General features: G+C 36.8%; 1 protein-coding gene and 1 pseudogene across 1 annotated transcript; both read right to left on the reverse strand.

Moving 5' to 3' along the window:
- Positions 1-2,918: 2,918 nt before the first annotated feature.
- Positions 2,919-9,859, reverse strand: LOC140804898 (putative pectinesterase/pectinesterase inhibitor 45; annotated as a pseudogene).
- Positions 9,860-10,590: 731 nt separating this feature from the next.
- Positions 10,591-14,075, reverse strand: LOC140804231 (pectinesterase/pectinesterase inhibitor PPE8B-like). The gene is made up of 3 exons (XM_073160101.1): positions 13,589-14,075; positions 11,804-12,397; positions 10,591-11,390 (listed from the first exon to the last, which is right to left on the reverse strand). The coding sequence occupies exons 1-3, from the start codon at positions 13,881-13,883 to the stop codon at positions 10,702-10,704; spliced, it is 1,578 nt and encodes a 525-aa protein (XP_073016202.1). The 5' UTR covers positions 13,884-14,075; the 3' UTR covers positions 10,591-10,701.

The raw sequence follows: 14,075 nt of genomic DNA on the forward strand, positions 1-14,075 counted from the left end.
ACACACAAACCTTTATATTATACACGTCTGTACCTATATTGTATGTATCTATATATGTATATTATTAAATAAAACACATGAAATTTCAAAAAAAAATTATATGATTAAAAAGAATCCCATACAGTAATTAACTTTGTATTTTTATGTATAATAAACAAATATACTTTTTCACTTAATAAACAAAAATGATAACAATAAAATATACATATATTTATAATTTGAAAGAATATTTGATCATTATCGAACAAAATATTTGATTCTCCACGAAATTAGAAATGAATCCCAATCCGAACATAAAATGTATAGACACAAAATTTATAGATATTTTAATTAAAAAAAGAACGAACCAGATTAGTTCTAATTAGGTTATTGATATGTAGATGTTGAAAAAGAAAAAGGTATTTAAATTCTCTGCGTAAGTTTGACGTTTCACTTGAATATATTTGGAGAAGCTACTATTTTGAATAGTAGAATGAATATTGGGCATTTTTCCCAAATATTCTGAACTTTTATTTTTCCAAAACAATAATAATAAATCTAGAATCATTCTTACCATTTGTATAACAGAAGGCTTTATAAATTTCAGACTTTCGGGAAAAGCGTATTATCTCAAACAGTAGAAACCGGAATATCCACTGCAGATATCATTTTTATAGGGAAAGAGATATGGGCAATGTGTGTGTCTATATATATATATATTTTTTTTTGAGTAGGTCTCATGTGAGACTGTCTCACGGATCATAATCTGTGAGACGGGTCAACCCTACCGATATCCACAATAAAAAATAACACTATTATAATAAAAAGTAATAATTTTTCGTGGATGATCCAAATAAGATATTTGTCTCACAAATTCGACCCGTAAAACGGTCTCACACACGTTTTTGACTTTATTCTTTTGGATTAACGAAAGAGATATACGTTTGTGCTCATAAAATAAAGTAATTTGGTGAAATTTTCTTTTTTAAAAAAGGTATTCGTTTCTGCTTATAAAAGGATCAAGAACACCACATGTAATGGTTTTTAAATTGTTAGATACTAAACAGTAGACATTAAATAAGATTGGTACCTTTATATTTATATTCGGATTGGGAAAAATTGAAATAACTATTCGATTTTTTATAGTGAAATTATTATTATTATTAGATCCATTCTGACTTGACATCTGCAGCAACTATGACTAATTTTTCCCATCAAATTTGATAGGAAATAGCACCAAATCTTGCAGCTGACATAACTTAAAAATTATGGGATTATTGGTGATTTTGATGATTAGGTTTAGCACACCATATATTTATTTAATCATAATTAATTATGTATCTCGTATCTTTACTAACTTAATAATTTCCAATTTATCATTATAATTGCACATAACATAAAGAAGTCATTTTTTTAATGTATAAATATGATATTGTTTCAAATTATAAATATATAATATAATTATTTGTATTAACGACAAGACTTGAACGTGGACCAGATACTTATTTAAGAGTTGGGTATGAGTCATCACTCCAAATAAACAGGGCCAATTAAGTTAACAATTCCACAAGCCTACCCATATTACTGTTTTTGTGATGGCAACAAATTTGTAAAAGGAGTCGTATCGTCGTCTCCTCCATAAGCCACCAAACACGGAAGATGGAAAATCTTCAAATATCATATATATTAGCAGTTCAATGAGATAAATTACAACATTTTTCTTTTAAAAAAAAATTAATGGAATTCATTTGATCAGATCGCATATATCAAATTATATTGTTAAATAAATATTATATTTTTATTTTTAAATTTAAAATAAAACTCTTTGTGTCAGTGAGTACTCTTTCTAGGGTTGGTCAACCTTTTTAGAACCTTAAATTCAGGCAAAACAACTTCTAAGATGGCAATACTTGTGGCGTACAAGTGGCACTTAGATTCATCGGTTACGTCTTTGATTATAATATCCAAGTAAAATTAAGGTTTTTAAACATTTAGAAATCAATAATTAATCGATTTTCGATTTGGACCTATCTCATATTTTTTTAAAAAAATCAAATGTTTGACTCACGCTTCTTTCGAGAAGATATAGTTTAATGCGAGTAAACAAATTATAAAGTAATTATAAAAAATGAGCAATTTTAATGGTTTGACAAGGGACACTGTTTTAGTTGTGTTGTTTTTCTTAAAAAATAACGATGAAACCTCCCATCGCAATCTTCTTAATTTGACAAACTCTATGCGACATATTAATCAAAAAAATATTGATAAAGAAAATCAAAACGATGATTCAAAAGTAAATATATATATATATATATATATATATATATATATATATATATAAAATAACGATGAAACCTCTCATCGCAATCTTTTTTATTTTGACAAACTCTATGCGACATATTAATCAAAAAAATATTGATAAAGAAAATCAAAACGACGGTTCAAAAGTAAATATATATATATATATAAAATAACGATGAAACCTCTCATCGCAATCTTTTTATTTTGACAAACTCTATGCGACATATTAATCAAAAAAATATTGATAAAGAAAATCAAAACGACGGTTCAAAAGTAAGTGTATATATATATATATATATATATATATATATATATATATATATATATATATATATATATATTTATATATATATATTTGTATAAATGTTGTTGTTGGACGCTTTCTTAACTTTAAAGTGCTTTTTTTTTAAATCTCTATGGTGTAAAAATTAATTGAATCAAAGAGCTTGTTATATATACAACCAAAAATGACATAATTTCTGATAATTATGTAAATCAAATATATTAATAAATGGTATATCAAAACAAATATTATGTTTCTATATTTTTATCGGTGGGCTGCTGATCAATAATCAAACTTTCCAAAAATCATTCTAAAGAATCAAATATATAAATCCAATCTACGTAAGAATGCGCAATTCAACAAGTGCATGCGTAGTTCAACACGAACATATCGGTAAATCAAACACTTCGTAATCCATGCTTTTTAAAGCAACAAGTTAAGAAGATGATCTCAAGTAGACATGCCAAAACGAACCGGAACACCTGCACTCCCGAGCCAGCTCTCACCCTGTAAAAATGGACCAACAGTAAATTTCATGGCATCTTCCTTGTTGATAATTTTGTAGCCTGGCCATTTTCCAGATGTATTCGAGCCGGCGCCCTAGCTTGTTGTCGAACTCCGCATAATAAAGGGTCTTGAGAGCAAAATCTCCACTCCATCCAATCCATCCCTCTGGTTGAATCAAATCGCCAATCTCCAATTAATTCCATGATAACCGTTCTCGAGTATTCTTTCCAGGGCCTGCCAAGATAGCTCTTGAATTTCGCCTTCTCGGGCTCGAGCTTTTCATCTTCCAATATACGGCAGTTTTGGAGCACGATCCCTGTTGTTTGCCTCTTATCTAGCCTGCCTTGGGCTGTGACAATGTTTTTCTGGTTTTCCATTGGTTTTCTGACGTAGATCATGCAGTTTTGGAAAACAGCCGCTGCGTCACCGAATATGAAATCAACGGTCCCCGTGATGTAGCAGCTTCGGTAAAATTGTCTGTGTGTTTGAGCATATAAAGTGTCCTGGAATCCTTCCATTCGGCAGTTGATGAAAATCGAACGATCAGCTTGAACTCTTAAAGCTACTGCTTGGTGCTTTTCGGGACCTGCGGTGTTCCTGAATCCACTGGATTGGGCCATAGATCCTTCCCCCTGGAGCAGCTGTAAATTAAAGAAGAAAATTGACAAGATAAATCTTCCCGGACCCTGAATTTATACCACAGCAAAAGCACAAATAATTCTTGCTGATTAAGATACCAAAAGTAGCAGTCTGAAAAGTTGGTACTCCATCTACAAAATTCTTGCTTCCGGTGATAATGCTCTTTTGAGATCCATCGCCATACATTGTGACATTTACCATGTTCTGGGTGACGATCACGTTTTCTTGGTTATTGCGAGATAGACTCCTGAATGCAGAGAAGTCTGCTGGAATGTTTATTGATCAAAACTTGAAAAAAGAGTCTGGTACAAAGGTGATTTTATCTCAATTATCCTTACTAACTACCCAACTAACTGTCCAGCTATTTAACTAAAATAACCATTCTATTCTATAACAATTATATTCTATATAGTTAATATGCCCCCCTCAAGATGTACTATAGATGTTTTTGATAGACATCTTGGAGAGTAAATGGGATAGAGTAGTGGAAGACAATGGCTTTGTAAACATGTCGGCTAGTTGAGATTCCGAGCGAATGGGAAGCAGCTTAATGGAACCATCAAGAATTCTTGTTCGAACAAAATGGCAGTCAATCTCTATGTGCTTGGTTCTTTCGTGGAACACGGGGTTATGAGCGATATGGATGGCCGATTGACTATCACAAAACAAGGTGGCCGGTGAAGACGGAGATATGTGGAAGTCTCGAAGCAATTGAATGAGCCAAATGATTTCACTAGTAGTGCTAGCCAATGCTCGATATTCAGCTTCAGTGGATGACCTGGAAATTGTTGCTTGTTTCTTGGCTTTCCAGGAGATCAAAGCATCACCAAGAAATATGCAGAATCATGTGACAGATTTCCCGGTATCTTGACATGATGCCCAATCAGCATCAGAAAAGGCGCGCAAGTGAGTGAGCGATGAAGCCGAGAAGAAAATGCCTTGACCCATTGTTGACTTGAGATAGCGTAACAGATGATGTATAGCTTGCAAATGAGGTGTGCGTGGCTTAGACACGAATTGACTTAGCTTGTGCACTGCGAACACAATGTCCGGCCGAGACAAAGTTAGATATAGAAGACGGCCAATGAGACTTCGATACTGGGAAATGTCTGCCAATGGTTCACCATCAGAGTTGTTTAGACGAAGATGTGGTTCCATTGGAGTTGAAGTTGGCTTGCTGGCTAGGAAACCAGCGTCTTCTAACAACTTAAGAGTGTAATGACGTTGGGATAGACAGATACCGTGCTGTGATCTCGCTATTTCAAGACCAAGAAAATATTTGAGGGAACCCAAATCTTTGAGTTTGAAGTGTCCTTGAAGATGTGTCTTTAAAGACTGAATAAGTCTAGGTGAAGGACCGGCAATGATGATATCATCGACATATACTAGCAAGGCGATGAAAGAAGATCCCGTGCCTTTTGTAAACAAAGTATGATCTGATTGAGATTGAACGAAACCAGACTGAAGTAATGCTTGGGAAAATTTAGTATACCATTGCCGAGAGGCTTGACGAAGACCATAAATGGACTTGTGAAGTTTACATACAAGTTTCTGAGAGGAGTTGTTATGTGGCCAATTAGGAATGTATCCAAGTGGCAGCTCCATATAAACTTCTTCCAGTAAGTCTCCATTAAGGAATGCATTGTTGACGTCTAATTGAGCAAGGAATGCATTGTTGACGTCTAATTGAGCAAGGTGCCATTGTTGACTTGAAGCGAGAGCTAACAACACTTTGACGGTTGCCAACTTGGCCACTGGAGAAAATGTTTCAAAAAAATCAACACCCTCTTGTTGAGTATAGCCTTTTGCCACTAGACGTGCCTTATGTCTATCAATCGATCCATTGGATGCATATTTAATTTTGTAGACCCAACGACATCCAATGACGTGCTTGCCTACTGGTAGAGGAACAACTGACCACGTGTGATTAGCCTCCATGGCATCAAGTTCATCTTTCATGGCAGCCTGCCATTGAGGAACATTTTTAGCTTGATGAAAAAATTCGGGTTCAAATTGAGAAGACACATTGAGTGTCAGATTTCGATATGAATGTGAAAGGGAATCGTAGGAGATGTGTGAACTCAAAGGGTAGTGAGACTTAGAGTTCAAAGGGGCGTTTAACTCCAGTAGGTTACAATGATAATCACGAAGATAGGATGGAAGTTGAGTGTTTCGAGAGGATGTGCGGTGGTATATGGATCCGGTTTGATGGGGATCTATGACTGATGTTGAAGGAGCTGTGTTCAACTCAGTGGATTGTGGAGTAGCAACTGAAGCCGGAACATTTTGATCAGGGCTTAGTGTGTCCAGTGACAGTGGGAGAACAACATCGGGAAACAAATCAACCTTAGGATTAGAAGATAAGAATGGAAAAGTTGTTTCACGAAATATGACATCCCGGGATATAAACATCTCTTTAGTGTTGATGTCCAAGAGCTTGTAACCTTTGACATTGGGAGGATAACCCAAGAAAACACAGGCACGAGCCCTGGGTGAGAATTTGTCCCGAGAGGCAGCTAAGGTGGAAGCAAAAGCGAGACATCCAAATACTCGCAAGAAGGAATAATCAAATGCCTTTTGATAAAGTAACTCGTAAGGAGATTTGTGTTGAGTTGTAGGGGAAGGTACTCGGTTAATCAAATAAGCTGCTGTGAGTACACAATCGCCCCAAAATTCAGCATCCACATGAGATTGAAAGAACAGGGCTCTAGCAACATTTAGAAGATGCTGGTGTTTTCTTTCAACCACTGAATTTTGTTGTGGTGTTTGTACACATGATAGCTGATGAATTATGCCTTTTTCAATGCAGAAATCTGTGAAAGCAAGTTCTTTTGCATTGTCTGTACGCAAGGCTTTGATCTTCTTATGAAATTGAGTTTCAATCATAGTATAAAATCGAGAAAACACTGAATAAGCATCAGATTTTTGTTGAAGTAGAAACACCCACGTGAAACGAGTACAGTCATCTACCAAAGTTAAGAAGTAACGTTGATTACGTTGGGTGGCAACTCTATATGGCCCCCAAACATCACAGTGTACAAGATCAAAAGAAGAATCTGACATATTATGATGAGATATGAATGCTAATCTTTTCTGTTTAGCTAGTGGACAAATGAGGCAAGACTTGCATTTGTCTAAGTTGTCTCCATTGCATTTTAGATTGTCCTGTATGTTATGCATGACTGTGACAGATGGATGACCAAGCCTACTATGCCATGTCTCCATTGATAGTTGATTGATCAAAGTGTTCTGAACATTCGAGCATGTATCCAAAACATATAGGCCTTCAACTTTCCTACCCTTGCCAATCATCCTCCTCGTTGTCACCTCCTGGATGGTGAATGAATTATGATAAAAACTAATCATTGACCTGGTTTTGGCAAGTAGGGAACTGACCGAAAGTAGATTAAACTTGAAATTCGGTATAAACATAACATCTTCAAGAACCAATGAGGGACCAAGTTTAATATTGCCACAGAACTTGACATCAACAGTTGTGTGATTGGGCAAAGTAACCGTGGAACTAGTGACTGGTTGAAGCGAACTAAACAAAGACTCATATGCACAAATATGTCTGGACGCTCCGGAATCAATGACCCAACATGACGGAGAAGTTAAACCAGTTGAAACATATGTGGATAAGCAAATACCTGTGGTATGAGCATTTTCTGTGTTAAAGGTGTTGTGAGTTTCCCGTGACGAACTCTGTTGATAAAAAATTGCCTTCAATTAATCCAACTGTTCCTTGTTGAAACCTTGAAGAGAACTCCGAGAGATATCACCACTGGTGTTAGTATGACTCGAGACATTCGGCATTTCAGATAGTTGATTTGCACTTGCTGTTGTGTACCGAGGTGTGGTGTTTCCTCTAAGCTTAAAGCCTGGAGGATACCCATGTATCTTGTAACAAGTATCCACCGTATGACTGTGAACATTCCATTTGGTACAAAATGGCCTTTCCTTGGGAAATCTTGATGACCCTCTGCCTTCATTACGTTTTACTGGTTGATCAGTCTTCAAAGCAAATGCCATGTCTCTTGTAGAATTAGGAGATGTGAATTGAGCCCCAACCGCTCTCTGCAGTTCTTCTTGAACAACCAATGAGAAAACCCGATTCATGGGGGGAAGGGGATCAAGCAGCAAAACCAGACTTCGAATTTGTTGAAAAGAATCATTGAGTCCCATAAGGAACGTCATGATATAATCCATTTGAATATGAGTATCCATCTTCTTTACCCCTCCACAATTGCACCTACCGCAGTTACACATTGGACGAAAATTATTGTGTTCTTCCCATAGCGTCTTAAGCTTCGTAAAATACACGCTGACAGAAAGTTGTTCTTGACGCAAGTTCACGAGATCGCGTCGTAATTGGAAGATTCTAGGCCCATCACTTTGTTGGAATCTCTCCTTCAGATCTTCCCATATGTTGGCTGCTGACTCAGAGAAAAGAACACTTGCGGAAATTTCCTTGGATACTGAATTTAAGATCCAAGAAATCACTATATTATTGTTTCTAATCCAGAAACTAATCAGATTCGCATCAGTCTCCGACGGTTTCTCAATTGTTCCGTCCACAAATCCCAATTTGTTCTTGACGGAAAGGGCGATTCTCATGGCTCTACTCCAGGACGCGTAATTGTCTCCGATCAATGATTGCGAGACCAAAATGAGCCCTGGATTATCTGAGTGATGAAGAAAATACGGACTCATAGGATCATCGATGGCAGCTTGAGCACTTACTCGAGAGGATTCAGGCAAAGTTCCAGGAGTCATGAGAGATATACGACTCAAGAATTACTGATGAAGAATCGAATAGAAATTGATTTTGATGCAGATCAAAGATTACCGACGTCGGATGATTACTGCAAACGAAAGATGAAGCTCCGATCAACGTATCTCGTGCGGAAGCTCTGATACCATATTGCGAGATAGACTCCTGAATGCAGAGAAGTCTGCTGGAATGTTTATTGATCAAAACTTGAAAAAAGAGTCTGGTACAAAGGTGATTTTATCTCAATTATCCTAACTAACTACCCAACTAACTGTCCGGCTATTTAACTAAAATAACCATTCTATTCTATAACAATTCTATTCTATATAGTTAATATTGGTAGACACCTTCTTTAACATAAATCACATAACTGCATGTTCATGCAAATTGGAAACTATGTATAGGCATGTGAGAGTAGCTAAAACAAATTAAAATTAATGCACAAAAGCCTATATACCGTCCGGTATATTTCTGAGGAATTGCATTCAGTGCTGCAGAAACAGTAGTAAAGTTTCCACTGCTATCTTTTGCCACTGTCAAGTGTGGTGTAATTTTTGTAGCGTCGGCTTTCAACATTCTTTGACGATCCTGATTGATCCATAATGGGAATTTATCATTATCCACATCTAATAAATTTCGTTTGACATCAGGAACGTGGGACATCGAAGGAATAGATCTAGGACAACTGAGACACAATAGCAAGAGCATTGCTACCAAGTTCTTTTGTTATCTTCAACAAATTCTGAAACTTAGCCTTCTCCTCTCCTTCGGGAAATCCATCGATACACGTTTGCTGATACGACAGAACTGCACTCAACCAGGTGTTAATGTCAGGCGTCCTATATGATAACTTGGTCAAATCTTTCCCTTCATTACTGCATGATATAGAGCTATTCAGTTCCTCCTTTGCATCATTTAGGAGAACTAAACAATCATCAAATGCTGCCTTTTTAAGAGGGTCATTGAATTTGAGACTCGAGGCTTGTTTAATAACTTTATCAATCTCCTCTGAGGCAACGAGAAATCAGGCTTTTAGGATATCTTTAGGCTGGATGGTGGCATTGTTCTTGAGTGCTTTTAAAAGGCTATTTTCGCAAGTTTGCTTGTAATCCGTCCCTGCACAGGCTGATTTTACAGCCTTCTCGGCTGTGTTAACTTGTTTTGGAGCAGAAGGGATTCTGTGATTTTGGTTCGAACTTGAATCTTGGTTTTTCTCTTACATAACAGCGCACACAGCAGCAGCAGCCAAGAGAAGAACACCGACGCTCGAAGCAACCGCAATGGTAATTCTCCTCCTAATCTTTTGCTGTCTTTCTTGTTTCCTGCGTTGCGAAATCTGATCGAAATCTTGGAATGCCATTTTTCAGGTATAGGATTTCCCTGCCTTGGCTGGCTACATACAATTCAAGCCAAGGCAGGATTTTGTTGTTGTCAATCCGTTTAATAGTTACTTTTTCAAAATTTTCCCGATGTTTTTGTTGGCTTGCTTTTTGTGGGATGTGAATGAAACGCCATTGAAGTGTCATGCTTGAGCAATTGAGATCTGGATTAGAGAGATTTCAGTAGATTTCATTAAAAATTGTTTAGTTTGGTTCTGTTTTTGGTTAACACAAGGGATGATGGATAAATTTCTCTATGACACTAGGCTTTATCTTTTGTTTGCGTATGATAATGAGCCTCTAATTCGTGCATATAGCTTCTATTTTGGCTCAAATTTACGTGATATATATATATATACACACACAAATATTTACAACTTCATATTTAGGAAACATTAAATGAATGTTCAATAAATTGACCATCTACAGCGGATTAGTTTATCGATATAGTGTTTCTCTACTTAGTGGAATATTATTAAATTATGTAAGTTTCTCGGATTTTTATAAAAATTAACACACGCATATATATATTAATGATAAAAAAACTAACACTTGACCACAAAGAAAAAATATTCCAAGTGTATTTCATAGCATAAGAAGTATTTTATTATTTTAATATATTATATGAAAAACGATTTTATTCCGAATTTATTATAAGATATATAATTAACAATCTTTTCATGATGAAGGTGTAAAACTCGTGCGGGTTGATGCCTGAGGAAAAGGAGTTGTCGAGATCGAATTACTTGAAAACTAATAAAGTGAGGCACAAACTCAAAAACTGCAAATATTAACTTAATACACTTGTGATATCCCCAACACAACCAAAATTTGTAGTATCAGACCCCTAGACCGGATGTGAACCTTACCCCGGTCGAAGGCAGCCATGTATTTCCCAGTAGAAACTGAGACACAGTGAAATTATTGGGCTGACTCGAGTCATGAAAAATATGATAACCGGGCCATTTAACCCGAGCTTCTAAACCGGACCCCGGTCCATAGTTCATATACTCACCATAGTACAAACTATTCAGGGCAAAATCCCCATTCCATTCGAGCCATCCCTCCGGCCTAATGGCTTCGCTAATATAAGACTGCATGATAACCGTTCGCGAATATAATTTCCATGGTCGGCCTAGGTAAGTCCAGGTCGAGTTTAGGACATCTCCTTCGGCCGAGATATTACAAAACTGGATCGAAAATCCCGTGTTCTCGACCGGTTCCTTCCTGCCCTGGGCCGTGATTGTGTTCTTTTGATTGGGGAGGCCTTTACGGGCACGGATTATAGAGTTCTGGATAACAACAGTCGCGTCTCCGAAGATGAAATCGACTGTGCCGGTGATCTGACACTCTCGGTAGAACTGCCTTTGAGTATGCGCGTACAATGTGTCTTGATACCCCCTTATACCGCACCGGTACAAAACTGAGAGGTCGGAATCGGACCTGAAGGCCACAGCTTGGTGCTTCTCCGGCCCGGCGGTGTTCTGAAATGTTATGTCCCGTGCTACGAATCCCTGTCCTTTCACAGCTGCATTATTCCAATTGTCACACCAAGAAACATGTAATCAGAAACTAGTTGCCGAATTAAACTTATTTAAAAAATTGAATCAATGCTTCTTAGTTTCAAATTTCAATCTACAAATGCCTTGTTAATAATTTGTTATATTAAATGATATTTGTAGATTGTAGACAATTTCAAACTCCTACCAATAAAATTTAAAATTCCACCTCGCATTAAATGGAACAAAGAATCATAGAAAGAAAATCGATCCCCGCGGCCCGGCCCGATATTCTATGATATATTGTCCATCCATAAAAAAGAAAACCATGACTTCATGCAATTACAAATATATGATTAGTTAACATTAAGAATTATTTTATCGCACGATCGAAAACAAAAAAATCAAATTAAATGTGTAGAATAAAGAAATATATTCTTACCAAATGTAGCAGAATGATACGTCGTCCATCCATCAATAAAATTGTGATTACCGGTAATAACCGTAACGTCGATGCCATCTCCGATGAGCATTATGTTCCATTTCTTCTTGCTAATCTCCACGTACTCATTATAAATACCTTTCTTGATGTATATCACGTATCTCTTTGCACTATATTCAGGTGCTGCAGCAACAGCTTCCTTGATGGTCATGAAATTCCCCGTCCCATCGGCGGCAACCACCGCATCCGCCCCAGAACCGCTGGCTGTTTGGAGGAGTTTGCGAACACGGGGTTTGACCCAAACTGGGAATTGATCAATGGCTCTAAGTTTCCTTCCGCCGCCACCATTACCACCACCACCTTTGACAGCGCCGACATTGTTACCTTTAGGCGGAGAATTACCGAGGGTTGGTTTCACCATTGAAAGAATGTCATAGACTAGTGATGTAACTTGGTCAAGGCTTCCAGAGACCAGAGTTTTTACGATTCCATTAGTGCCATCAAACCCTTCTCTGCAAGTTTCTTGATTTGTCATGGCTCCACTCAACCATGTTTTCATGTCAGCACCCAAGTTTCCAGTGGCATTACCCTTGCCTGTATTAGAAGAAAAAGGTTTTATAACTTTAGGAAGACAAAGAAGAAATATTACATCTAGGAAAAGAAGTCTTGTATTTTTATTATTCCCTTTTTTTTTAACTTGATACAAAATGGGGAGATCAACACCCCTGTTTATGCTACTTACAATTATTACGATTAAATCAACACATTTTTAATTGTCTTTTGTAAAACGATCTCACATATCTTTATTTGTGAAATTGAGTCATCTCTGCTCATATTTACAATAAAATATAATATTTTTAGCATCAAAAGTAATAAATTTTTATGAGTGGCTCAAATAGAATATATGTTTTACAAAATTGACTCGTAAGACTGTCTTACGTGAATTTTTGTGTTTACTTTAATGATACTAATGTCTATGATTTAGAAAAGCTCACTAATCCAAAAGCAAGTTTAATTTCCAATAGCCTACATCGTTTCTTTAATTATTATTATAATTACTTTTATACGGAGAGTAAATATATATATATTTGGGGAAAACTGTAAATATTTTTTTAGACTGATTCCTAGGATCGTAAACTTGCATTTGTATTTAATTATTGCATAATCAATAGAACCCACCCCAAACGTACATTCATAGTGGCGCATTAAATAGGAAACATGCAAGTCAAATAACACAAAATAAATGAAATAATATCGAGGTGGTCTTGATGTGAGATTCCCTATGTCGGAAATAGGTGCATCGTAACTATATAGAATGGAATTCCCACAAAAAATCATCAGAATCAGCCATATAGAGAATATTGGTACTCAAAATTAAGAAACCCGACTCTGGTTGCTTCCTTGGAATTATTTTATTTATGTATTCTAATTTCTAATATCAATATAAGTATATATATATACATCTATGTATATTATCTCATTACATTTAATGTTGTTGTTTTGATTTAAAAAATAATTGAGCATATCATTAATTTAATTTAAAATTATTCATCATTATCGATAGGGCTACTTCTGGTCCGGAGCGGACGGAATTAATTGAAGCGGGCCTACGTTGAAAAATCAGGCATGATCAAAATGGGATTTTCTTGAAGTGAAGTCCATCCCGCCCACGCAGCATCGTTTTAGATTCAAGCAAGCTCCGATCATGTTTATTTTCTAGTACGATTTTCACTTTAGCTGTTGTAAAAAATAACAAGAAGATGAGAGAGAGTTCAAGATGGTTACTGTTTGGGTTTTCGGAAGCAGAAAGGGTCCAGCTCAGCTGATCCAAAGAAAAGTCCATCAAGTCCTGGCAGTCAGAGACGGCATTGGACAGCCGGAAGTCACCGAACGCACCCGCGAACTCCGACAAAATGGAGGTTACCTGCCGAATCAAGTCGGTCGCAAACGTCACGGAACTCGCGATCTCCGAGGCCGGAACGTAGAACAGCTCCGACTCCACGTGATCCGACCTCCCGAAACTAGCTAAAGTCCATAGAGTCACCACGAACAAAATCTCGGAGAAAGACGCACTTCTCATTTGCACTCGCAGCAAGTTACAATAACACGAGCATGCAGGAATGGCAATATTTGAAGGGGCAGACGAGATTCAAGGATCAAACGTGAAGAAGGGGAGTGGCATTAAATAAGGGCAGGTTGATCATGATTCATGGGGTTCGATTAGAATTGCCATTTGTTTACGATTATAGCTAGTCGTGTAAAGTGGGGAGGG

Source organism: Primulina eburnea, chromosome 11 (genome assembly GCF_022965805.1).
Source record: "Primulina eburnea isolate SZY01 chromosome 11, ASM2296580v1, whole genome shotgun sequence".
NCBI lineage: Eukaryota > Viridiplantae > Streptophyta > Magnoliopsida > Lamiales > Gesneriaceae > Primulina > Primulina eburnea.